Source organism: Bos taurus, chromosome 3 (genome assembly GCF_002263795.3).
Source record: "Bos taurus isolate L1 Dominette 01449 registration number 42190680 breed Hereford chromosome 3, ARS-UCD2.0, whole genome shotgun sequence".
NCBI lineage: Eukaryota > Metazoa > Chordata > Mammalia > Artiodactyla > Bovidae > Bos > Bos taurus.
Genome location: NC_037330.1, coordinates 9,151,882 through 9,178,123, shown reverse-complemented (window position 1 = coordinate 9,178,123; position 26,242 = coordinate 9,151,882). Strand labels below are relative to the sequence as shown.

At 41.6% G+C, this 26,242-nt stretch overlaps 1 protein-coding gene across 9 annotated transcripts; it reads right to left on the bottom strand.

The window, feature by feature from the left end:
* Positions 1-567: 567 nt before the first annotated feature.
* Positions 568-25,280, bottom strand: SLAMF6 (SLAM family member 6). 9 transcript variants are annotated; one of them, XM_005203477.5, is made up of 8 exons: positions 25,159-25,280; positions 12,939-13,262; positions 9,782-10,045; positions 9,184-9,303; positions 8,456-8,494; positions 7,222-7,301; positions 5,125-5,199; positions 568-4,687 (listed from the first exon to the last, which is right to left on the bottom strand). In XM_005203477.5, exons 1-8 carry the CDS (start codon positions 25,265-25,267, stop codon positions 4,640-4,642), a joined length of 1,059 nt encoding a protein of 352 aa, XP_005203534.1. In that variant the 5' UTR covers positions 25,268-25,280; the 3' UTR covers positions 568-4,639.
* Positions 25,281-26,242: the final 962 nt, after the last annotated feature.

The window sequence follows — 26,242 nt, the reverse complement described above, 5'->3', positions numbered from 1 at the left end:
AAAGATACAAAGGCTCAGTTATGCAAGAGGAATGAGTCCCAGAGATCTACTGCATAGCATAGAGCCTAGAGTTAAGAACATTGCATTTATACTTAAAAATGTAAGAGGGCAGATCTTATGTGCTCTTATCACACACAAAAAATTAAAAATTAAAAAGAGAGTGGAGGAAACTTTTGGATGTGATGATATATTACTATTTACAGTATTGATTGTGATTTTGGTTTCATCAATGTATACTTATCTTCAAATCATCAACCTATTTGCATTAAGTATGCACAGCTTTTTGTATGTCAGTTGTTCCTCAATAAAACATTTTTTTGAAAATTGGAGAATTCAACCCTGGGAAAAAGGAGGATTATTTCTCAAATGAGGTAAATGAATGGAATTAGAAAACTTGAGCAGAGACAGAATAGGAAATAATGTGGAAACGGTATACACAGACAGTGTATCATTTTTCCTTTCTTATTGTGCTGAAGACCTGTAAGATTATATTAGTTCAGGTGAATGTAATTTAATAATAATAATAACAAACGTAAGAATACAACAATAATGATGGCTGACTCTTAATTGATTGAGCTCTTTTATTTGCTAACCACAATGCTAAGAGTTTCAGGTGATTGTTTTACTTAATTCTCACGAAACTCCATTACTTCATAAACAACCCCATTTTATTTATTTATTAAGAATATTTATTGAACACTTGCTATATTTTAGGGATATGGTGATAAAATTATCATGGTCCCTCTTCTTGAAGACCTTATGGTATAGTAGGAAAAACAGACATTAAACAAATGAAAATAAATATTTAATGACATAATAAATGACATAGAAGGTGTGATAGAATAATAGGGGGATATATTTCAGATAGAAGGGCCTGGGAAGGTCTCTCTTGGAATGTGACATAGGTAAGCTGACACCTAAAAATAAGGAGGAGCCAGGCAGGCAGAGGAAGGGCCTTGAGGCAGAAGTAAATAGGTCTATTAACATAGATCATGAGAAATGCTGGATTGGAAGAAACACAAGCTAGAATCAAGATTGCCAGGAGAAATATCAATAACCTCAGATAGGCAGATGACACCACCCTTATGGCAGAAAGTGAAGAGGAACTCAGAAGCCTCTTGATGAAAGTGAAAGTGGAGAGTGAAAAAGTTGGCTTAAAGCTCAACACTCAGAAAACGAAGATCATGGCATCCGGTCCCATCACTTCATGGGAAATAGATGGGGAAACAGCGGAAACAGTGTCAGACTTTATTTTGGGGGGCTCCAAAATCACTGCAGATGGTGACTGCAGCCATGAAATTAAAAGATGCTTACTCCTTGGAAGGAAAGTTATGACCAACCTAGATAGCATATTCAAAAGCACAGACAACAACAACCTCTGCCAGCAAAGGTCCGTCTAGTCAAGGCTATGGTTTTTCCAGTGGTCATGTATGGATGTGAGAGTTGGACTGTGAAGAAAGCTGAGCACTGAAGAATTGATGCTTTTGAACTGTGGTGTTAGAGAAGGCTCTTGAAAGTCCCTCGGACTGCAAGGAGATCCAACCAGTCCATTCTGAAGGAGATCAACCCTGGGATTTCTTTGGAGGGAATAATGCTGAAGCTGAAATTCCAGTACTTTGGCCACCGCATGCAAAGAGTTAACTCATTGGAAAAGACTCTGATGCTGGGAGGGATTGGGGGCAGGGGGAGGAGGAGATGACAGAGGATGAGATGGCTGGATGGCATCACTGACTTGATGGATGCGAGTCTGAGTGAACTCCGGGAGTTTGTGATGTACAGGGAGGCCTGGCATGCTGCAATTCATGGGGTTGCAAAGAGTTGGACATGACTGAGCGACTGAACTGAACTGAACTGAACATAGATCATTCTTTCCTCTAATAAGAGAGATAAAAGAAGGTCTAAAAGGCTAAATAGAGATAGTGGAGGAAGAATGATGCTAGTTGAGGGTGGGATGGGCCAGACTGTCTAAAGCCATGTATATTCAACTTTTATCCTGAGTGCATTAGGAAGTCTTGAAATATTTTAAGCAGCCAAGTGAAGGATCTGATTTATGTTAAAAACAATGCTTTGGCTAAGTCATGGAGAATGGATTGGAGGGAGCCAAGAGCAAATATTGGGGAGAATTGCTCTGAGTTTATTGTAGCATTCAGGTTGAGAGGATAATGGTTGTACATCGGATGGTGGTTGCAGATTTCGAGAAAAGTGGAGAGGTCCACTAATTGGAGGTAGAGTCCAAAGGGCCTGGTTATAGAGAAGCTGAGTTCAGTTCAGTTCAGTCGCTCAGTTGTCTTTGACTCTTTGTGACACACACCGTGGACTGAAGCCAGTGATAACTTAAGTCCTTCATTTGTATAATAGGGCTGATCCACTGCTAGCTTCCTTTTTCAGTGTAGGAGACCAAAGCTGGAAGAGGTTAGGTAGCATGTTCCAGGAGATACATCTAGTAAATGATGTATTATGATAAGACCATGGGGTCCGCTCCAGAGAAAATACACATAACCAGCACACTGTATTCCCTCCCAGTGAGTTACAGTCCTGCTGCTTTCTAAAAGGAGAGAACTGGTTGTCTTCTGAATTATAGCCTCTCTGCCAACCATGAGTCCATTTGCTTAGTTACCTTAGAGAAAGTCAATAACCAGACTCTTTTTTTTTTTTTTAACTCTTTCCCCCGGTAACCGTAAGTTCATTCTTTAAGTCTGTGAATCTGTTTCTGCTTTGTAAATAAGTTCATTTGTATCATTTGTTAAAAAGAGCTGCATATCACTTAGTATAATAATCTCCGGGTCCACCCATGTTGCTGCAAATGGCATTATTTCATTCTTTTTGATGGCTGAGTAATATTCCATTGTATAAGTGTACCACATCTTCATTATCTATTCTTCTATTGGTGTACACTTAGGTTGCTTCCATGTCTTGGCTATTGTAAATCATGCTTCAATGAATGTTGGAGTGCATATATTCTTTTGAGCCACTTTTTTCTTCAGATGTATGCCCAATATTGGAATTGCTGAATCTCATGGTAGCTCTACTTTTAGTTTTTAAAGGAAACTCCTTACTGTTCTCCATTGTGGCTGTATGAATTTACATTCCCACCAACAGTGTAGGAGGGTTCCCTTTTCTCCACATCCTCTCCAGTATTTATTGTTTGCAGATTTCTTTGGCTACTCAGGGTCTTTTGTATCTTAATACAAATTTTAAGATATTTTGTTCTAGTTCTGTGAAAAATGCTATTGGTAATTTGACAGAGATTTCATTGAATCTATAGATCGCCTTGGGTAATATAGTCATTTTGACAATGTTGACTCATCCAATCCAAGAAAACGATATATGTTTCCATCTGCTTGTGTGGTCTTTGATTTCTTTCATCAGTGTGTTATAGTTTTTGAAGTACAGGTTTTTGTTTCCTTAGGTAGGTTTATTCCTAAGTATTTTATTCTTTTTGATGCTGTGGTAGATGGCATTATTTCTTGAATTTATCTTTCTGATCTTTTGTTGTTGGTGTATAGAAATGTAACAGATCTCTCTGCATTAATTTTGTATCTTGCAACTTTACCAAATTCCTTGATGAGCTCTAGTAGTTTTCTGGTCTCATCTTTAGAATATTCTATGTGTAGTATCGTGTCATCTGCAAACAGTGATGATTTTACTTCTTTTCCAGTTTGGGTTTCTTTTCTTTTCTTCTCTGATTGCCATGGCTAGTACTTCTAAAACTATTTTGAATAAAAGTGGTGAGAGTGGACATCCTTGTCTTGTTCCTGATCTTAGAAGAAAAGCTTTCAGCTTAACTGTTGATTATGATGTTAGTTGCAGGTTTGTTTCATGCTAAGTCACTTCAGTCATGTCCAGCTCTGTGCGACCCCATGAACAGCAGCCCACCAGGCTCCTCTGTCCACAGGATTCTTTAGGCAAGAATACTGGAGTGGGTTACCATTTCCTTCCCCAAGGTTTGTCATATATAGCCTTTATTATGTTAAGGTAGTTTCCCTCTATGACCACTTTGTGGAGAGGTTTTTTTTTCAGTTTTATTTATTTATTTTTAAAGAAATTTATTTATTATAATTGGAGGCTAGTTATCTTACAATATTGTAGTGGTTTTTGCCATACATTAGCATGAATCATCCATGGGTGTACATGTGTTTCCCATACCAACCCCCTCCCCCACCCTCCCTAAGAGTTTTTTAAAAAATCTTAAATGGGTGTTGAATTTTACCAAAATCTTATTCTGCATCTATTGAGATGATCATATAATTTTTATCCTTCAACTTGTTGATGTAGTGTATCACATTGACTGATGTGCAGATATTGAAAATCCTTGCATCCCTGGGATAAATCCCACTTGATCATGGTATATGATCCTTTCAATGTATTGTTCAATTCAGATTGCTAGTATCTTGTTGAAAATTTTTGCAGGTGTATTATATGATGTATATTTTGGCCTGGAGTAGATTAGAAAATGTTATTTGGGTCACATTCTGGAAATGATGTTATTCCTTAAATGTTTGATGAGGGTAAGCAGATTCAAGTCTGATAATCCTAGATATTCAAATTGTGTTGTCAGGCAGAAACCAAGCTCTGTTCTTTCTCATGGGATCAGGATCAGATATGTAATTCTGAAATTCCTTTGAAGTCTTTCAGAAACCTACACGACGTTGTGATGGGCAGCTGTCCTGGTATAAATGGGCTTTCTCTAATAGGAAAAAGAAAAATAAAGAAGGTCAATAGAAACCAGAGTGTCAGGCCATTTCTTGTTATAGGGGTGTCTGGAAATCACTATGGGCAGATAGGGATATTCACAGCCTAAGCTAAGATTAAATTAAAAGAAAAATAAGTAGCTTACATCACTTGCTGTATAGCAGATATTGGCATAACATTGTAAATCAACTATACTTCAAATATAAATAAACAAACAGATCTATATTTTTAAAAAGTAAGTTAAAAACTCAGTTAAGTGTGGTGATCCTAATATTAATACAAGATAACGTGTTTTAGGTGTGTCCTGAGACTTTCTGTAGCCTGTACTTCTGGCATCTGTAAAATGGTCCCTTTGCTATTACTATATTTGTGAAATCTTAGGTGTGAGAAGAGAGGTAAGAGTGTAAGAACAGCTGGCAATTATGGGCTTACCTCTTGGGGATGATTAACTTCAGAGTAAATTGTGGTGGAGTCATAGTTTTTCACAAGTTTTGGGATTTTTGTTTCCTGTAGAACACAATTATATTGACTTGGCTTACATAAAGAAATATGTACTCATGCACACATATATTCACATAAAGAGATATAAACTCATGCAAACAGATATATTCTTGGGAAAGGCAGTGTGACGAAAGAGGGATGATGTCAAAATTCTTCAGGAGGAGGGCTATGGAGTGTTTAGCAAGAGGAACTGGAAATCAAGCACTACTAGCTCTCAGATTTGTGAAGGATCAGTCACCTTTCCTGAGCCCCAAACTGAAGCACAACACTCCAGCAAACCAGTGGGATTATGAGCCAGAGAGACAGAAGGGTGACCCTGTTGGCAGGTGGTGTGAGGGAAAGAAACCATTCTTGTCCTGCATCCAACTCTACTCTCTTTCCTCCATTTTTAAGAACTGACCTACAGGGACTTCCTTTGTGGTCCACCAGTTAAGAATCTGCCTGCCAAGGCAGGGGACATGACTTTGATCTCTGGTCTGGGAGGATCCCACATGCCATGGGGAAACTAAGCTCGTGCGCCACAACTACTGAAATCTGTGCACCCTAGAGCTCATGCTCTGTCACAAGAGGAGCTACTCGTGCACCACAACTACTGAAATCTGTGCACCCTAGAGCTCATGCTCTGTCACAAGAGGAGCTACTGCAAAATGAGAAGCCCACGCGCTGCAACTAGAGAGAGTGACCCCTGCTCACTGCAACTGGAGAAACCGTGAGCAGCAACAAATACCTAGGGCAGTCGAAAAAAACAAAACAAAACAACACAACAAAACACCTAACCTACACTACCAGAGAGTCATTGTATTACATCTTTGGTCTCAGATCTTTACTACCTATAACTGGAGGTATTGCCTGCTCTGTTTTGCCCCTGTGATTCTAATAGCCTGGTCATCATGTCATTGGGGTCTCCTTGAGCATGGAGAACTGTTAGAATAGGAATACCTCATCTTAAGAATGGCTCTGCTTGGAATAAAAAGCCTGATGATAACAGAAGTCCCCTGTGCTCATAGTTTTTGGCATTTTAAATGAATTAGGGTGTATCTAGGGTGTTACCAAAACCTCTGAAACTCTCCAAAGTACCATGTTTTGCTAAAGAAAAAGTTAGCAAATTTGTTGGAGATTAGATTCTTGGTTTGTTGTGAGTGATTCATCTTGTCATCAAGAGAAAACTGGAAAGGCAATTGAAATAACTAAGGTGAAAGCATCTCTTCTTGTTTGCTATCTTTAAAGAGCCTACTTTGCAAACATCTATAAAGGGCTTTGTGAGGGGAGATTTGCTGTGGAATCCAAGATTTCTAGCTAGACCACTGCTTCCATTATTGAAGAATGCTGGCTCTCTTGACTTATTTTTCGTTAGATGTGGAACTGGTCTCCCAGGATGTGTAGTGTTATTTAGAAATGAACCATTTGCAGGTGCTTTATTTTGGGGCTGATGAGGAATTACTGATGCATGGCGGGGAGTTCCTGATGCCTGACCAAGGCCATCCTGTTATGTCGCTAGAGGGGAGGGGACGATTGAGGGCTGCTCATGCCTTTAGTGTCTTTCACAGTTGAGGGATTGCCAATTCTCGTCACTCTTTCTCTCTTAAGAGGCTCTTCTGAGCCCTGCTATTTTCCCTAAAAAAGGATGAGAAGTCCCCTGATACAGAATTGTGTCCTTTGGGAACTCTCAAATTTAACTGAACTTTATCCATCCAGCAGATATTTACTGGGCTTCATGCTAAGACATAGGGGAAGAGAGAGGAAGACATAATTTTCACTTCCAGGCAGCTTGTAAGTAAGCTGAAGGGACATGACTTACTGATGCATTACATAGTTAGATTAAGCAATGTAAAGCAGGGTATGAGTAAACATTCCACCGGCGTGAGAGCAAAAGGGTGTAGAAAGGTCCCAGACATAACTCTTGTCACTGCCTTCACTTCACCTCAGTGGTGGACATCGTTTGGATTTAGTCAGATGATTGTGACAAGTTAATGAATAATGACTGTAAAAATAATGACCATGATGGAGTATAAAGCTGAAAGTACTCACCTTGTTTGAATGGGTGACCTGAGCATACACAGTGTTCCCTGAAGAGAAGGAAGCGTACTCTAAGTTACTCACAGTTTCTGCTGTTAACACAGGAAGACACAGTCAATGGCTGAAGAACTCTGGTCTGCTCTCCCAGGACCTTGTCAACCCCATGTCACTCTCTGGCCCCAAAATGGTAGTTGTTTGAAACATTGCCCTTCCTTAGGGTACATTCATGTTCCCAGTCTTGGGAGTTCAGGGTTGAACCAGAACCTTTTCATCCATTTGATCTATTTCTGACCTCATCTCCTAGGAGAATATGGTCTTGAGCTACCCTAAAGCCTCTGAGTCTCTCTGGATTCACATGAAGGGAAGCTTCTGGGACAAAACAGAACTGGCTCCATGGGAGCTAGAGAATCTCACTGGTGAGCATAACGGAGCCAGATTGTCTCACGTATATAATACTATTCAACTTTTCAGAGCTCCTTAGAGTGGGTTTGATTATATTAGAGATGAGAAATTTGAGGCTTAGAAAGTTTTATTGCCTTGGTGCAAATTTACACAGGAAATGATCAAACAAGAATTTGAATGCATGCTGCCTGCAATGCAGGAGACCCCGGCTTGATTCCTGGGTTGGGAAGATTCTTGGGCTTCCCTTGTGGCTCAGCTGGTAAAGAATCCGCCTCCAATGCGGGAGACCTGGGTTTGATCCCTGGGTTGGGAAGATCCTCTGGAGAAGGGAATGGCTACCCACTCCAGTATTCTGGCCTGGAGAATTTCATGTACTGTACAGTCCATGGGGTCACAAAGAGTCAGACATGACTGAACAATTTTCACTTCAAACTCAATACCCAAACCCTGGCTGAATAGAGTGATGGGGTCAGGCAGTCATCTTTGGGCATTTGATGCTCTAGTCCTATCTTTACACTGCGCCTGCTGTTGATAATGGACAGGCCATGAGCCCTTTCACTGGCACTTAGCTCTCCATTGACAGGATGGGGGAATGGCCCTAATCCCATCCCAAGAAATTGCCTGAGTGACCAGTTTGCATTCTTGTAAGGGACCCTGTAGGTCCCACAGGGGATAGACTTTCACAATTCCAGGTCTTCTTCCCTTGCACCATCTGGTCCATCTGAATAATGACATTCTGACCTCCTCCTCTCTCATTATCTAGCCCTCTGACCACCCCCCTTCATTTTCCATCTGGCTCTTGCCATCTGTTTAGTGACTGGGAGCTAAGAGTCTGGAAGCTCACCATGACACTGGGTTTGCTGAGTAGACAATTGAAAGAAACCTGAAAAATAAAATCAGGGAAACTGAAATATGTGACTGTAGTGAGAGAAGCCTTCCATCCTCTACCCCTGTAGGTGTGTCTCTGGAGTAACAGCCCCCAACCCTTTGGCACCAGGGACGGTTGGTGGAGGGGGTGGTTTTGGGATGGTTCAAACACATTACATTTATCGTGCACTTTATTTATATATTGTGGCAATCTCAAGATATTCTGCCTTGACTTTAGGGTTAGAGTTCTCATTCCTATGAGAATCTAATGCCACTGCTGATCTACAGGAGGTGGGGCTTAGGTGATGTGAGTGATGGCGAGTGGCTGTAAATACAGATGAAGCTTCATTCGCTTGCTCACTGCTCACCTTCTGCTATGTGAACTGGTTCCTAAGAAGCCCCATACTGGTACCAGTCTGGGGCCTGGGTGTCAGGGACCCCTTCTCTAGAGGATGTGGTGGGAAAGGGACCCAGAAAGGAGGGCAGGCAGGCCCCGAGGCTGGGTCCTGCATTTTCTAGTAGGACAGTCTCCTTAGGAGATTAGCACATGTGTATTCACAGCCCAAGTGTTGTCCCCGTGGACTGACTGAGCCGGGTTTGCATCCTCCCCACCTTTATCTGTCTTCTGCAAGACAGAGTCTTGTATCAGCCCCAGACTCTAAGTCTCTGAAGCCTGAGAGAAGTAACAATAAGAAGAAAGGAAACCTGCTACTTTTTTCCTCTGAACAAATATTAATATGAATGCAATGAAGAATATACATGTCAAAACAACCACAATGATAATCCATCTGATATCCAGGTATTCATTTTTCCCATTAATAACACCTGCAAAGAAAAAAACAAAAACAAAAAACGTTGCACTTGAGACACATCGAGTGAGGCCCAGAGTGGTATTTTAGAGCCTCTATTGCATCTCTTCTAGACTATCTTTGGGGGTTGGGTGGGTTCATCTATACCCAGAGGTTCTGGGGGTCTGGGCAGGATTTCTGCAAGTGGGAGTCTCATTTAGGCAGACAGGGCAGTGTGGAGCCTGGTAGAGACAGAGAGAAGAAGCAATCTTGCCTTCCTAAGGACTTTGCTCCTGGGCTCTGGGAGGCTTAGAGAAATGGTTGGTGGAGGGGGAGGGAAAAGGAGAGCATTCTAGAGGAGTAAGAGACACAGAGCTCCAGGGGGTGTCTGTCCCCTCCCAGCATCACTCAGCTGTCTCCCATTGGGCCTCTGTTTTAGGAATCATAAAGGGCATGAGCGACACCCCACACCCCACAACACTCAAGGCCCTCAGAGAGACCTGAGACAGACTTACCTTCACAGACACTCTTGTCAGAGACAGAAAAGGATAAATAACTGACAGGATTCTCAGCTATGCAGGTGTAGGTCTCTTCACTGAGGCTCTTGGGGTCCCAGGATATAGAGAGATTTGCTTCACTATGATATGGATTTCCTGCGACCTGCCACCTGAATGAGACGTTATCATTTGGATTCTCCACAGAGCACATCAGCTGGATCTCACAGGTATTATTTTCAGACCACGTGGTGTGATGTGCAACTTGTAAGTTGCTCAGTCGTCCTGTGTGCAGAGAAGAGTCCTGGATGAAGGACAAATGGCTTGGCTCAGCCCTCTGTGAAAAATCTCTATCACCTCTATGTTTCCATGTATCCCACCTGACACTGCTGTATACTCTGTAAATAACTTTGTGTGTGCTGCCTAATCGATGGGATTGAGGCCTCTGGTGACCAAATGATGAGGGACGTCAGTATGAGACAGAGTAGGCAGTGGAAGAGAGGGAAGGGAAAGACTGGAGTTTTTGCCAGCTAGTCAGGGGATTTTGAGCTGATCACTTTAATTTTTGGAGCTCCAGTTTATTCCTGGGGTCCTTCTAGCCCTTGTTCACTGCCCTTTGTGTAAACATAATTTGGAGACTATGCAGCCCAGCCTTAGACAGTTCAGAAACCAGAAGAGCAGGTGCGTGAGCTCTGTTTCCTCCATTATCAGAATTTTCCTAGCTGGGATGGAAGATAAAAGCTTAACTTACTTGGAGAACCAAATTTCCCACAACTTTGTTGGGATACTGGTTCTCATTGGATCTGGTGCTGCCTCAAATGATAACAAAGAGATCTTGATGCAGAGTGTCAGCAAGTCAGAAAGGGGTGTGTTGAGAACTAAAGAATTAGGGAAGGAAGGAGTGAAGAAACAGAGCAAGCAAGCAGTTCATGGGAAGGAAGAAGTGCAATAGATTTGGGCATTTGAGAATACACATGATGCAGGTACTTCTGAGAGTGGAGACCAGAAAATATTACCTAAAACTGTGTCAGCAGCTGTGAACCAGTGTGAACATGGGAGCAGTGCAGGAAAACCTTCCGACCTAGACTTGGCCCAAGGGTTGAAATAAAGATGACCCAGTAAAAAATGGAATGACTCCAACTATCTCATTAGAAGAGATTAGGCAAAGCATTAAGTTTAGCTAACTGAGTAGGGGTTGTGGAACATACCTTGTTTGAAAGGAATTTTCATGTCATGGCAAGAGTGGATTTGGAGTTAGGAAGACCGAGGTTAGAATCACGGCTTTGTCATTTATTGGCTACATGACCATGGACAAATTTTAGTCTCTGCTTGCCCCAATTTCTTCATCTGTAAAACTGGGCAATAATACCTACTTCTTGGATAATTATGAGGATTAAATTAGATAGCACATAGCACAGCAATGGCAAATGTTTGGCTTGAATATTTACCTCCTTCAACCAATGTCCATTGCTGGATTGGTGCTGCCTCAAATGATAACAAAGAGATCTTGATGCAAAGTGTCAGCAAGTCAGAAAGGGGTGTGTTGAGAACTAAAGAATTAGGGAAGGAAGGAGTGAAGAAACAGAGCAAGCAAGCAGTTCATGGGAAGGAAGAAGTGCAATAGATTTGGGCATTTGAGAATACACATGATGTATTCTCAAAACATCTATATTAAAAACCTATATTAATATCTTACTCCACTTGATGAATATATAATTACTCACTTGACATTTCCACCTGAATATAATGTATATCCCCAAGTCAACATGTCCAAAAATATCCTCCAGTTGTTCTCCACCCGCCAAAAGTAGAAGCCAAAGTCCTTGTGAAGGCTCCCAGAGCCTTAGATGATGTGACTCCCTATTTCCTTACTGACTTTATTTCCTGTTACTCTCTCTTACTCTGCTCATTGACGTTTGAGCCTGCCAGACACAGGGAGGGCCTGTGCTGGATAGCTCTTCCCTCAGATATCTGCATGGCTCACTCTTTCACCTCCAACTGGCCTTGGCTCTAATGTCATCTTCTCAATGAGGCCTATTATGACTCCTCCATTTAAAACAGACTGCTGCTTTCTGGCATTTCTGGTGGTCCTTATATTGTTCTAATCTCTTTTTCCATGAGTTTCTCTCATTGCTTACTTACTATGTTCTTTGTTCATATATAATGTGTATTTTTATCATTGCCTCCATATCCTCTACCCAGAATGTCAGCATCATGATGAGGTCAGGGATCTTTGTTTTGTTCACTGATGTATCTCAAGGGACTAAAACAGAGTCTCAATATCATTCATGGTTAACAAATACTGTTGACTCAGTAAATAAACTTAACATGACTCACATTTTTCTTAACACTGAATCTTAGGCTGCTGCTGCTGCTAAGTCACCCCAGTCGTGTCTGACTCCGTGCGACCCCACAGACAGCAGCCCACCGTGCTCTGCCATCCCTGGGGTTCTCCAGGCAAGAACACTGGAGTGGGCTGTCATTTCCTTCTCCGAATCTTAGGCTGCTGCTGCTAAGTCACTTCAGTCATGTCCGACTCTGTGTGACCCCATAGATGGCAGCCTACCAGGCTCCCCCATCCCTGGGATTCTCCAGGCAAGAACACTGGAGTGGGCTGTCATTTCCTTCTCCAGTGAATCTTAGGCAGTTACTCCCAATTAATTGATATTGACCCATAAGATCAAATCTTTGCTATCCCTAGCCTAGTACACACAGATTAATTGGTCAATGTTTTAAAAAGCCAATAGTTTTTATCTTAAAATTCCTTTGCACAATTGCAAAAACAAACATGTTGGTGTACCTTACGTCTGTTTTTGTGTATGTGCTTTAGAAGGAGAGGCACTCCAAAATGCCCTGGGAATGTATTGGCATTCAGTCTCAGGAGTGTGGTTGTTGCAGAAGTTGTACTTGGTCTTCTAAATAGTCACAGAAGAAACTTGTCTCAACAAGTATAATGGAGCCTGGTACAGGGTCAAGGAGTCATAAGCTTTAGGTTCTAATCTCAGCTCTGTCACTAACTGCTGTGCAATGTCATTGAACTGTTTTGTTTCTGGACCTCAGTCTAGCTCCAAATGCCATACTTTTTACCACGAGTCTATAGTGCATATTTGCAGTCACATAGAATTGAAATTGTACTATTTTTTAGTCCATACAAAATTAAGCCCAAGTTTTGACTCACTGAAGATCTGCAGGTTATAATCGGTGTTCAGAGAAGACGTTGATGTGGTTATCTGGGCACGGTAATGTCCCACGTCTGCCATTGACAGATTGTTGAGGTGCAAGGAGTAGGACTCAGTGACATTCAGTTGATCTTTCCGTTTTGGATCAGTCACCTGTATTTTTGCTTCTTTTGGCCATATGAAGATGACAGAGCTTCCCTCGTGAAGCCAGGTGATGAACGTGATATTCTCTTTCACAGGAAACTTTGAGGGAAGAGTTACAGACTCCCTCAGGACCCCATTCACAACCAGTGGGGTTGAGCTGGCTTCTGAAAATGAGTTCCCTGTGAACACAGAAAGCAAACTGTTGTGACTCTCCCTTCCCTACCTCCCACACCCTTTCTCCTTACGCTGCCAGTCTGTTAGAGCTCACTGATACTGAAGTCCAAAGATAAGATGAAGAGGAAAAGGGTTGGGAGGAGTGCTGAAGCAGACAATCACAGAGGCTCCACCAACAAAATGCCTGGCACCCTTGGTTGATGAGTAGTTGGTCCCAGCCAGTCTACCTGTGACCAGCTGGATGCCACACTAGCTGGTCACACCTGGGTCATAGCCATACTATCTGACCCCAGCCTCTGAGTTATCTGGGCATGAGATGGAGAGGGACAACTGCATCCAATCCCTGGCACAGATTTCAAAAACTGCAACTCTTTACTGATGAAATATAGTTAAAGCTTGACATTTAGTAAATACCTGCTGTGTTCAACGTAGTAGGCTTGTGAGATTTAAAGGACTAATAATAGGAATTTACAGTTCTTATACATTATTTCATCTGATGCTGACAACAACTTTGACAAGTAGGATGAATATTATCATATCCATTTACAGACAAGGATCTGAGGCACAGAGTAGTTAACTAATTTTCCTAGAGTTGCCCAACTAAAGAATAACAGAGTTGGATTCAGATCCAACTCCTTTGACTCTAACTATTTTGTGCTCCTTGCATGATACCAGAAGATATCTTTTCTGCTCCCAAAAGATAACTGTCTAGGAGTTGAGAAGATAAAAACTGGTAAGTATAAAATTAATACATATAACTTCAAAGTAACATGTAATGGCTACACTCTCATGAACCTATCTCAGAGCCATTAATGTTTGAGCAAAAAAGGTGAAATGGTTATAATCATTTTTAAAGAAGATTCTTCCTTAACATCCTCTGCCAAATTCCTAGCATTTATCATACCATTTTGTAGCCTTCTGTTCTCTTGTTATCTTAACTTAATCATCTTATTTAATAGTTATCTTAATTATCTTTATATCTGAGCACAGAGCGTTACACAAAGTAGGATCTGGAAATGTTTGAGTGAATCAGTGAATAAGTAACCATTACCACTAGGATTCAGCAATATGTGAACTGAGACCTTCCAGATGTTCAAGCTGGATTTAGAAAGGCAGAGGAACCAGAGATCAAATTGCCAACATCCGCTGGATCACAGAGAAAGCAAGAGAATGCCAGAAAAAAACATCTACTTCTGCTTCATTGACTACACTAAAGCCTTTGACTGTGTGGATCACAACAAACTGTGGAAAATTCTTAAAGAGATGGGAATATCAGACCACCTTATCTGTCTCCTGAGAAAGCTATATGCAAGACAAGAAGCAACAGTTAAAACTGGGCATATAACAACAGAGTGGTTCAAAATTGGGGAAGAAATATGTCAAGCCTATATATTGTCACCCTGATTACTTAACTTATATGCAGAGTACATCATGTGAAATGCCAGGGTGGAGGAATTACAACCTGGGATCAAGATTGCCTAGAAAAATATCAGCAGCCTCAGATATGGAGATGATACCACTCTAATGGCAGAAAGTGAAGAGGAACTAAAGAGCCTCTTGATGAGATTGAAAGAGGAGAGTGAAAAAGCTGGCTTGAAGCTCAAGATTAAAAAAAAGAGCTAAGATCATGGCATCTGCTTCCATCAATTCACAGCAAATAGATGGGGAAAAAGTGGAAGCAGTGACATATTTTATTTTCTTGGACTCCAAAATTACTGCAGAGAGTGACTGCAGCCATGTTGTTGAAAGATGCTTGTTCCTTGGAAGAAAAGCTATGACAAACCTAGACAGCATATTAAAAAGCAGAAACATCACTTTGCCGACAAAGGTCCTTATAGTCAGAGCTTTGGTTTTTCCAGTAGTCATGTACGGATATGAGAATTGGACCATAAAGCAGGTTGAGTGCTGAAAAATTAATATTTTTGAATTATAGTGCTGGAGAAGACTCTTGAGAGCCCCTTGGACAGGCAAGGAGATCAAACCAGTCAATCCTAAAGGGAGTCAACCCTGAATATTCACTGGAAGAACTGATGCTGAAGCTGAAGCTCCAATATTTTGGCCACCTGATGCAAAGAGCCAACTCATTGGGAAAGTCTCTGATGCTGGAAAGATTGATAGCAGGCAGAGATGGGGGTAACAGAGGATGAGATGGTTGGATGGCATCATCAACACAATGAATATGAGTTTAAGAAAGCTCTGGGAAATGGTGAAGAACAAGGAAGCCTGGCATGCTGCAGTCCATGAGGTCGCAGAGTTGGATGTGATTTAGAGACTGAACAATAACAACTATTACCACAACCTCAACTTTCTTAAGACCCCTTAGTTCTCAGGAGAGAATCTGAGTAGGGGAGGAAATATCTCTTAGGATTTTTGTGCTCAACTCCTGGGTGAGCTCGCACTTCCTCTCTCTCAAATTGTCATATGCATGCCTGTCACATGAAAACGACTTCACCCCTTACTACATTTTTCCATCAGCATTGTAACCTGCTGTTGTTTGTCATTTGGCCCTTCTTCCCTCTTGGAATAACACGCGTGAATATCACAAGCAAAATCTTGAGTGAAAAAAGAAAATTCAGATACAAATAGAATACAGTGGCATGCTTCCATTTATTTAAAGTTTAAAAACAAGCAAAATAAATCTATTCTTTTAAAAGTTGGGATAGGGTTACCTTTGCAGTGGAGGGAGAGCAAGTAGGAGGGAGCATAGTGGGGGCTTTCTGGGCTGCTGGTTATGTGCCGTTTCTTAACCTGTGTCCGGATACACAGATTTGTTCATTTTATGATGACTCATTGAGCTGACACTTAGGATTTGCAGTTTTCTCTATTTCAGTAAAAGAGGTTAAACAACAAAAAGCAAAACAAAAAAATTGCAATGGCCTATGTGGGACAAGAGCTTCCCTGGTGGCTCAGATGGTAAAGAGTCTGCCTGCAGTGTGGGAGACCTGGGCTCGATCCCTGGGTCAAGAAGATCCCTTGGAGAAGGAAATGTCAACCCACTCCAGGACTCTTGCCTGGAAAGTCCCATGGACAGAGGAGCCTGGCAGGCTACAATCCATGGGGTCACAAATAGTCAGACATGACTGAGCGACATCACTTTCTATGAGGGACAAAATGATCTGATTCTTTTTCTCTCTGGCCTAATTTCCTATAACTTTCCACCTTCTTCCCTTCCTAGCTCACATTATGCTGGCCTGGTTCTTCCTTGAAAGGCCAGGGTTGTACACTTGTAATTGCCCCTGTCTGGAATGCCCTTCGCCCAGGTATCCACATGGCTCACTCTTTTTGTCTCCATAAGGTCTTTAACTTAAACTTGCCCTCTCAAGGAGGTCTTCTATGACTACACTTTCCTCACCACCAGTCCTCACTGCTGTACACTCACTGCCTTTGAATTTGTTTTTCTCTGTAATATTGTCTACCACACTTTGTAATTCGCATATTTGTTTTACTGTTCTTTCCCCCTTCCACTAGAATATAAGCTCCATGAAAGCAAGAATTTTTGTCTGTCTTGTTCAGTGTGGTGGACACTCTTGAACAGTGCTTGGCACATAGTAGGCCCTGGTGGTTCAGTGGAAAAGGATCTGCCTGCAGTGCAAGAGATGCAGGAGATGTGGGTTCAGTCCCTGGGTTGGGAAGATTCCCTAGAGGAAGGCATGGCAATCCATTCCAGTATTCTTGCCTGAAAAATCCCACAGACAGATGAACCTGGCAGTCTGCAGTCCATGGGATTGCAGAGTTCAACAAGACTGAGTATGAGCATGAATATTGTTAAGTGAATGAGTACATCTCCACTCTTTATCTTGGAGTTTCTGTGCCAAGGATGTTTAGGTCCAGTTCCTCTTTGTAAGGAATCTTGGCATATCCTGTGGCCAAGGACTCTTCAGGAACTGTTATTCTTTGTCTAGTACAGACTTTTAAGCTTTGTTTTTACAGGTTGAAATCCTTCATTTATTTAGCAATCATTTTACTATTTGCTCAGCTCTATGCCAATTCAGTGAATAAAAGCCTTAGAAATCACGGCATTCAGAGCATATTTATTAGATTCCTTTTATATACCAGTTTCTGGGCTGATGACTGTGAATACAAATATGAATAAGACACTGCTTGTCCTTCTTAGAGAAGCCTGACAGGTAAACGTGTAGTTGCGGTGTGGCGAGTTAGGCATAGACCTAGGATAGAGTTTGCTTCCAGACAGCTCTCACATCACTAATTTCACCCTGCACACTCACTATCAAGTGTTTCTTTCTCTTAGCCATAATTACGAGGTTGCTTTCCTCTATTTTGCATACTCTTGAGTGTAGGGATTATGCTTATTATCTCTGTAACCCTAGCCTTTAGCACAATTTTGAGCCCAATAAATGTCAAGTTGATAAGAGGTATATGCTCTCAGTTCAGTTCAGTGACTCAGTAGTGTCCAACTCTTTGCAACCCCATGAATCGCAGCACACCAGGCCTTCCTGTCCATCACCAGCTCCCAGAGTTCACCCAAACTCATGTGCATCGAGTCGGTGATGCCATCCAGCCATCTCATCCTCTGTCGTCCCCTTCTCCTCCTGCCCCCAATCCTTCCCAGCATCAGGGTCTTTTCCAATGAGTCAACTCTTCGCATGAGGTGGCCAAAGTATTGGAGTTTCAGCCTCAGCATCAGTCCTTTCAAAGAACACCCAGGACTGGTCTCCTTTAAGATGGACTGGTTGGATCTCCTTGCAGTCCAAGGGACTCTCAAGAGTCTTCTCCAACACCACAGTTCAAAAGTGTCAATTCTTTGGTGCTCAGCTTTCTTCACAGTCCAACTTTCACATCCATACATGACCACTGGAAAAACCATAGCCTTGACTAGACGGACCTTTGTTGGTAAAGTAATGTCTCTGCTTTTTAATATGCTGTCTAGGTTGGTCATAACTTTCCTTCCAAGGAGTAAATATCTTTTAATTTCATGGCTGAAATCACCATCTGCAGTGATTTTGGAGCCCAAAAAAATAAAGTCTGACACTGTTTCCACTGTTTCCCCATCTATTTCCCAAGAAGTGATGGGACCAGATGCCATGATCTTTGTTTTCTCAATGTTGAGCTTTAAGCCAACTTTTTCACTCTCCTCTTTCACTTTCATCAAGAGGCTCTTTAGTTCCTCTTCACTTTCTGCCATAAGGGTGGCATCATCTGCATATCTGAGGTTACTGATATTTCTCCTGGCAATCTTGATTCCAGCTTGTGTTTCATCCAGCCCAGCATTTCTCATGATGTACTTACTCTGCATGGCAGTGCAAATAGTGAAAATGATGGGGCAGGAAGGGTTGGAGGTTGTCAGGAAACACATCACAGAGAAGATACCATTGTAGTATGGCTTTGAATAAAAACAAGAGATCCTTCATTGCTTGATTATTTCAAGAATGTCCTACTCTTTCTTTGCTCTGTTGTTCCCTTTGACTGAAACACCTTGCCCACATTTTCCCCTCGGGTGAGCTCCTATTTATCCTTTAAGGGTAAGTTCAAATTGCTTATATTTGTGGGGTTTTGCATTGATCCAGGAAAGTTGAAAGGAGTTTGTAGTGGGAGAAGAGGAAAAGGTATAGAAAGAGGAGAAGGGGTTGGTAGGAGTCGTTCCCTGCAGGTCTAAGAATAAGATTTAAACCTCTGTGCTTAAGGAAGGTGAAGGTCAGAAACTGCTTTTGGAAAAGCTCAAAATTACTTTTGAAAAAGTTCAAAAGCTACTCTGAAAGACTTTGGACTGAAGGAGAGCTGTTTTGGGGTCCAGATGATACAATATGGCCCAGAGAGCACAAGGTCTTTTTCTCTACTCTACCTGGAATCAGCACTGATGCTTTGGGAATGTCCTAGATCTGTATCCTTGGCATGAATATTGATGTTCTCTGCAGAACATTGAGGTCTCCCCTAAGTGGTTCAGCTGGTAGCAGATTTGGTTAGGACTGGAACCAGAAGAGATTAAGAATTGGGAAGATGTTTCATGACTGCAACAGAAGGCTGCTTTAGTGATCCATGGAAAGTTCTCTTTTTAGTCACTGGGGGCCACTTGGAGCATGGGGTTGGTGCTGAGGTCTTGCTCATCCTCTGGTGTGGATGTTGAGTCAGCAGAAATTTGCAGTATGTTTGTTTACAAGTTTCACTCACTCTGGGAACATGAGTAGTGTCTTCATCAGCTTATTATGCCCTTAGAATCTGGCCCAGGGAACCTGGAATACTGCATAGGTTGAGATTAGAATGTGAAGTGACTTGAACGATTATCTGAATGATTTTTTTTTAATGTGGTAAGAAAAATGGAGTATTTTTTAGAAATGAGAAGGAATAAAGAAAGCAGGTAAGACTGAGTTGATTCTGGAAAAATGGCAGAGAAACTTTGGGTTATCTAACCTAGGGGACTGGCTTAGGCCTATCTAAGGGAAAAAGAAATATAGTGGGCTGTTTCAGCTCAGCATGAAACAAGTTCAGAAGGAGGTTAGAAAATATATGAATAGCCAATAAGCACACGAAAAGATGCTCAGTATCATTAATTGTGAGGGAAATGCAAATCAAGAACCTCTATGAAATGTCTTTATATCTACTAAGATGGTGACTAATAATAATAACAACAATAAAAATAATTGAAAAAAAAAAAAGAAAAAAAAAAAAAAAAAGAAAAATAAGTGTTGGTAAGGATGTGGAGAAATTAGAACACATTGCTGGTGGGAATGGAAACTGGTACATCCACTGTGAAAAAACTGTTTAGTGATCCCTCAAAAAATTAAGGACAGCATTATCATATGATCCAGCAGTTTCATTCCCAGAAGAACCGAAAACAAAAACTTGTACAAAAGTCTTCATAATAGCACTATTTGAAAAAGCCAAAAGCTGGAAACAACACCAATGTCCATCAGGAGGTGTGTGGATGAATAAGTTATGGTACACACATACAGTGGAATATTATTGAGCAATTAAAAGGAATGAACTCTCGATACATGATACAATAGGAATAAACCTTGAATACATTTTACTAAGAGAAAGAAGTTAGACATAAAAATTCACAGATCACATGATTTCATTTATATGTAATATCCAGAATAGGTGAACTCATTGAGACAGAAAGCAGATTAATGTTTGAAGGGGGGTAGTCGGGGAGAGAAATGAGAAGGGATTGCTTAATGAGTACAAGGTCTTCTTTCAGGGTGATGAAATGCTCTGGAGCAGTAGAAGTGGTGGTTTCCCAATGCTGTGAGTTTACTAAATGTCACTGAATTTGTACACTTTAATATTATTATTTTATGTTTTGTAAATTACACCTTAATGGAAAAACAAAACAAAACAAAAAAAACGGAAAAAAGACAACAGTCTGCTTGTGCATGGAGACACAACTGAGACTAGATCTGGAGTGAGACTGAAAACTGGGAGGCTTGGAAGCCTGGCAGTCCAGTGGGCGGTGACTGCAGATTCTGAGAGGTGGAAAGACCCAGTTGTTCTTGATGATAAGACAAAATGTAAAACAACTCTCTGCCTGTGGTGAGCAACAATAAACATTGATAGGTATGGATGGTTGGTAAGAAGTAGATAATGCTGCTCAAGGGAAGGGGAGTCATTGGATTATAGTCTCTAAGCAGAAAAACCTGCAGAGTTTTTGGCTCAAAACCTCAGAATCATTTGGTTGGCCCATGTGTATTGGTTGTAACATATATTTCCTACTGCTGTTCTCTCTTGCACATCAGAATACCTGTATCTGCTTCTTGCAAACACACTCAAAGAACTAGTTCTTATTTCTCCATCCTTCCAACCCCATTGTGACTAAAGTCTCATATGTGGTCCATGGAACAGCACTGGTGTTCCTTGGGAATTTGTCATAAATGCAGAGACTTAGTCTCCCCTCCAGAATCAGCATTATAATAAGATCCCCTAGTACTTTGTATGCATGTTAACATTTGATAATGTTTCATGTTCACTTTTCACTTTCATGCACTGGAGAAGGAGATGGCAACCGACTCCAGTGTTCTTGCCTGGAGACTCCCAGGGACAGAGTTGGACATGACTGAAGTGACTTAGCAGCTAACATTTGATAAGTTCCCACCTAGAAAGAATTAAATGTAGAAGCAAGTGAGATTCATTTTCTCCAGGGCATGATGACGTTTGATCTCAATTATACCTTGAGCTTCCCTGGTGGTTCAGATGGTAAAGCATCTGCCTGCAATGCAGAAGACCCGGGTTCGATCCCTGGGTTGGGAAGGTCTCCTGGAGAAGGAAATGGCAACCCACTCCAGTATTCTTGACTGGAGAATCCCACGGATGGAGGAGCATGGTAGGCTACAGTCCATGGGGTTGTAAAGAGTTGGACACGACTGAGCGACTTCACTTCACTTCATACCTATTGGAATTATTTCTTAACATGGTTTATCTTTACAGTTAAATTTCCTAAAAGGAGCAAGTTATGGTGTCTGGCTCCTTGAAAGAATGTAGGCTGGCATGAGTCATCTTCCTTCATGCTTGCTTCAAGATTGATTTGTACCATACTCTTGTCACAGTGGTTTTCTTTTCCTTCCTTAATCATTCTAAACTCTTCCCTGCACCAGGGCCTTTGCACATGTAATGTCCACTGCTTTGAATGCTTCTTCATTAGACTCCTCCCTTGTTTGACTTCTCTTTAAATATCAGTTGAGATGCTACCTTTCCAGAAAATCCTTTCCACACCACTCCATCTAAAGAAGGTCCTCTTGTTTTTCTATCCCATGGTCCTGAAACCAAGCAGGACCCTGTGGGGCTCATGGACACAGAAACCTTTCTGTCCTGCATATCTTGTTTGTAGGGAATAGACTCCAGCATTCATGACCTTCAAATCTTCCCTGGTGTCTCAGACAGTAAAGCGTCTGCCTACAATGTGGGAGACCTGGGTTCAATCCCTGGGTTGGAAAGACCTCCTGGAGAAGGAAATGGCAACCCACTCCAGTATTCTTGCCTGGAAAATCCCATGGATGGAGGAATGTGGTTATGCTACAGTCCATGGGATTGAAAAGACAGACTGAGCACTTCACTTTCACTTTCATGACCTTCCCTTAGTTCCTAAGGGCAGATTATAACAATTGCTAATCTGGAAAGGGAAGGGATGCAGACAAAAGGAGGAGCAGTAAAAACAATGGTGCAGCCTTGGGGCAGGGTCCTGGTTCTGCCTTAGGGATGCACAACAATATCTTTGAGCTCTTTATACTAATAGAACTAACACTCCCATAAAATGGAAGATGCCAGCATTCTTCATTCCAGATTAAAGGAACTAGAGAAGCTCTTCTAGAAGACCACCTCAGGCCATATTAAAGGAACTACAGAAACTCATCAGATTATCTGAGACCAGATTAAAATAGTACTGGCCCTGCACACACCCTAATCTTATTAGCAATCCTACCCTTGAATGGTTGCTATAAAACTCTTCGCCAAACCCTCCAGGTTGGAACACATGGTTTTCAAGAGCAGAAGCCTTCTGTGTCTCCCTTTTCCTGGCAAACCAATAAAACTATCCTTTTCTACTTCACCCATAACTCTGTCTCTGAGACTTGATTCGGCACCAATGCACAGAGGCCGAGTTTTCAGCATCAGTACCCTGCTTATTATCTTCTTAGTATCACAGTTTATAATTCCAAATACATTTATGTGAATATATAGCTGTTTGTAAACTATGCAGCATAGTAAAATGGTTATGAATAGACTCTGGAGCCAGTTTCCCTAAATTATAACCTTGTAAATTACTGCTTTCTTCCTGGACCTCAGAACACCTGCACACACATTCAAGTATGTTTCATTTCCTAAACCATTCACTTCCCCCGCAGCAGTGTGACAGTAAGCAAGTTACTCAAGTGTTGTATGCCTTCATTCCTCTTCCTTAAAGTGGGGATAGGAATAGTGTATATTTCATAGGGCCCTTATGAGAAATATTAATGGGAATGGGGAGAAAAATGGGAATTTTAACCTGAGGACATTCAGAATATTGAATTCTAGAGATGAGTTCAATTTTGCAAGGAGGTAAAGACAGGGATCTCTTGTCTTTGCCTCCGTGGCTCCTGGGCCAGGGAGTAGCTCTTGAATGTATAATTTTTTTCTCTTTCTGCTCTTGTACATATTCCCCAAGTTTCTGTCCTTACAATTTTATCCTTAGCTTTATTTATTATTTCTATGCTGTGAGTTCCAAGCCTCCAGCCTCAGCTCTACCTCTAGTCCTAAATTTCCAGCTGCTTTCAGGAAATTTCATGAATATCACACTAACATCTTAAAATTAGTAGGTCCAAAATTGAAATCATCTTCGCGTCATGGCTGCTCCCTCTTCCCCTCTCCCAACTTTGTAAACTTTTTGGCTATTCTGTCTGAAATTTCTCTGCCCCCAACATTTAATCTCTTCTCTCCTTGCTTGATTTATTTCCTCCTTATCATCTATCACTATCCAATATACTTATTTATTTTGCTTCACTTATTTGTTTTGTTTATAGCTTGTTTCCTCGGCTAAAATGTTAACTCCGTGAGGGCAGAATTTTTTTCTGCTTCATTCATGGTGTACACTCAGAAACTAGAATAGTGCCAGGCATCCAGTAGGTGCTCAATGATTGTTTATTGGATGACAATGAATTCTCTCCCCACTTCATTCCCATTGCCAGGTAATCTAGCTAATTCAACATCTGTGGTGATTCTTGCTTCTGCCCTTTCTTGTGCTGCTACCATTTTGATTCAGCTGTCACTGTTCCTCAAAACTATCACAAGAGCTTGCCACCTACTGGCTAATGAAATCTGTGTGAGTTATTTCAAAAGGGAATAATAATAGTACAGACTCCTAGAACTGTCAAGAAGCTTATGTGTATGATGTAAGTATAGCATTTGACTCAGTGCCTGGAACAGTACAAGCCCACAATGAATGTTAACTATTTTTACCTGCTACCCTGGGCTAGTTCTGGGATAGCTTTCTTGTCTTGTCTTCTGCCCCTTCCTGTACTTTGGCCCCAGTGGACCGCTTGTGCTTCCCCCAAACCTGACATGAACCTTCAAGTTTTCCACATAATGGACAGCAGGGAATGAGAAGCATGTAGGATCTGAGAATTCCTGTCTGGCAGATTAAGTATTGCTGGACTAGCTAGTCCCTGATTTGCATCAAAGGAAAGGAAAGCTGGAGAGTAGTTTTTTTCACAGTACGCAAAAACCGTAAACACTGAGTGTTTTAGTTGGGTTCAGAAATTTCAGCTAAACAGAACCATAGATTTTCGATATTTTCGATGAGGCAAGAAAGAACATGTAGCCTACTTGTGATCACACAGTAAGATAGCAGCTACTCTGGTGAGAAGGCTTCTTTTCTTAACCTTGTTGCTGCTGCTGCTGCTAAATCACTTCAGTCGTGTCCGACTCTGTGCGACCCCATAGACAGCAGCCCACCAAGCTTCCCCATCCCTGGGATTCTCCAGGCAAGAACACTGGAGTGGGTTGCCATTTCCTTCTCCAATGCATGAAAGTGAAAAAATAAAGTGAAGTCGCTCAGTCGTGTCTGACTCCTAGCGACCCCATGGACTGCAGCCCACCAGGCCCCTCCGTCCATGGGATTTTCCAGGCAAGAGTACTGGAGTGGGGTGCCATTGCCTTCTCCGTTCTTAACCTTAGCTCTCTTTATATCACAACATGCTGGCTGTAAACCCCAGTCGTATCTTAGAAAAGCTCATTTCCCGTGCTCCAGAATATAATTCATTTAAATGCAGACACAGTTGAAGCTGTTAACTCCAGATAATCTCAGGCTGTAAGCTGTTAAGTTGAGAGGCAATGGCAGTTTATCAGGCACCTCTGTGAGCCCCACCAGATCCCTTAGTAGAGATACAGACAGACACCTAAATGTAGGTGATTTAGATCAAGCAAACTGCACAAAACCAGGAGTCAAACATGACTACATGGGTATACTTCAGCATTTACCTGGGCCACGGCAGAAGAAGACAAGTAGGAGAGCCTGGAACAGCCAGATCATGCTCTTAGCAGTGGAGAATGGTGTTGGAGACTTCAAGATAGTCAGTGCTCTTGCCATTCTTTCATAAACTGAAAGTGCTTCTTATCGACACTGCCTGTTTCCTCTTAGAGGCGTGGCAAGACCTTCTTCCCCTGCACTAAAAGTCCCAATTTTATTTTGCATATTTGTTTACTTTTTTTCTGAGCTAAGTGCAAAAATCGTGTGTGATGTGAACTGGAATCTTCACTACTGTTAACTTAAAAAATAGTTACAACCTAAAAGTTGAGAGTTATGTTTTATTTGCCAGAAATTGTTAGGACTTCAGACCTGGGAGACAGCATCTCAAGTAACCCTGAGAGAACTGTTCCAAGGAGGTGGGGGGGAAGGGTCAGGCTCTACAGAAGTTTGCAACAAGGGGCAGGTAGTCCAAACATCAAAAGATTATTGTTAATTAAATATCTCAAGTTAAGGAATTTAGCGCTTTTCTATGAATGGAAGATGCAAGAGTCTGGGCTTACTGAAATCATTCCGTTTATGTGCATCTCAGCTCCCTGGGGCCAGCATCCTGCATTTTTTTACATCCTTGGTTCCTCGAAGTGAGTGGAGGCAGCATGATAGCTGCTGGACCGCAGGTATTCTTCTCTTTCATGGTTAGCCTGGAGGACTGGAATCACTGATGACTGTGACATTCTTGTTGATTGATATGATAGGAAATACTGTTTCCTACTATCTACATCCTTTCTTCTTTTATTTTGATTTTTTTTTTTTAATCGTGGTAAAACAACTGTCAACTACAACTTGGCACTTGCTATGGGCACTTGCTGTCTTCCTTTACAATGGTTAAATCATGTGTTGCTGCAGCTGCTGATCTTCAACAGCTCCTGAAAGGAGTTCAGGGTAGAGAATAAAAAGAGGCACTCTGTGCTCTGGGAAAAACTGGCAGGACAGGTCTTCAAGTAGTTAGGTTGCAAGAAGGGGGACCCCTTCCAGGACTTGAAAGTGGGTTCTTGTCTAACACTCAGAAATGAATTGTCTGAGGAGACACATGTGCTG

Bases quoted from the DNA above. Each gene is read 5' to 3' on its own strand.
- SLAMF6 (XM_005203477.5), bottom strand. From the start codon at position 25,267: ATGGCAAGAGCACTGACTATCTTGAAGTCTCCAACACCATTCTCCACT. The intron at 13,263-25,158 runs GTAAATGCTGAA...CTGTGTTCACAG, and splicing joins CTTCTTCTGCCGTGGCCCAG to GGAACTCATTTTCAGAAGCC. The intron at 8,495-9,183 runs GTTTCCTTTCTT...TTTATTTTTCAG, and splicing joins TCAGAGGAAAAAAGTAGCAG to GTTTCTTTCAATTGTCTACT.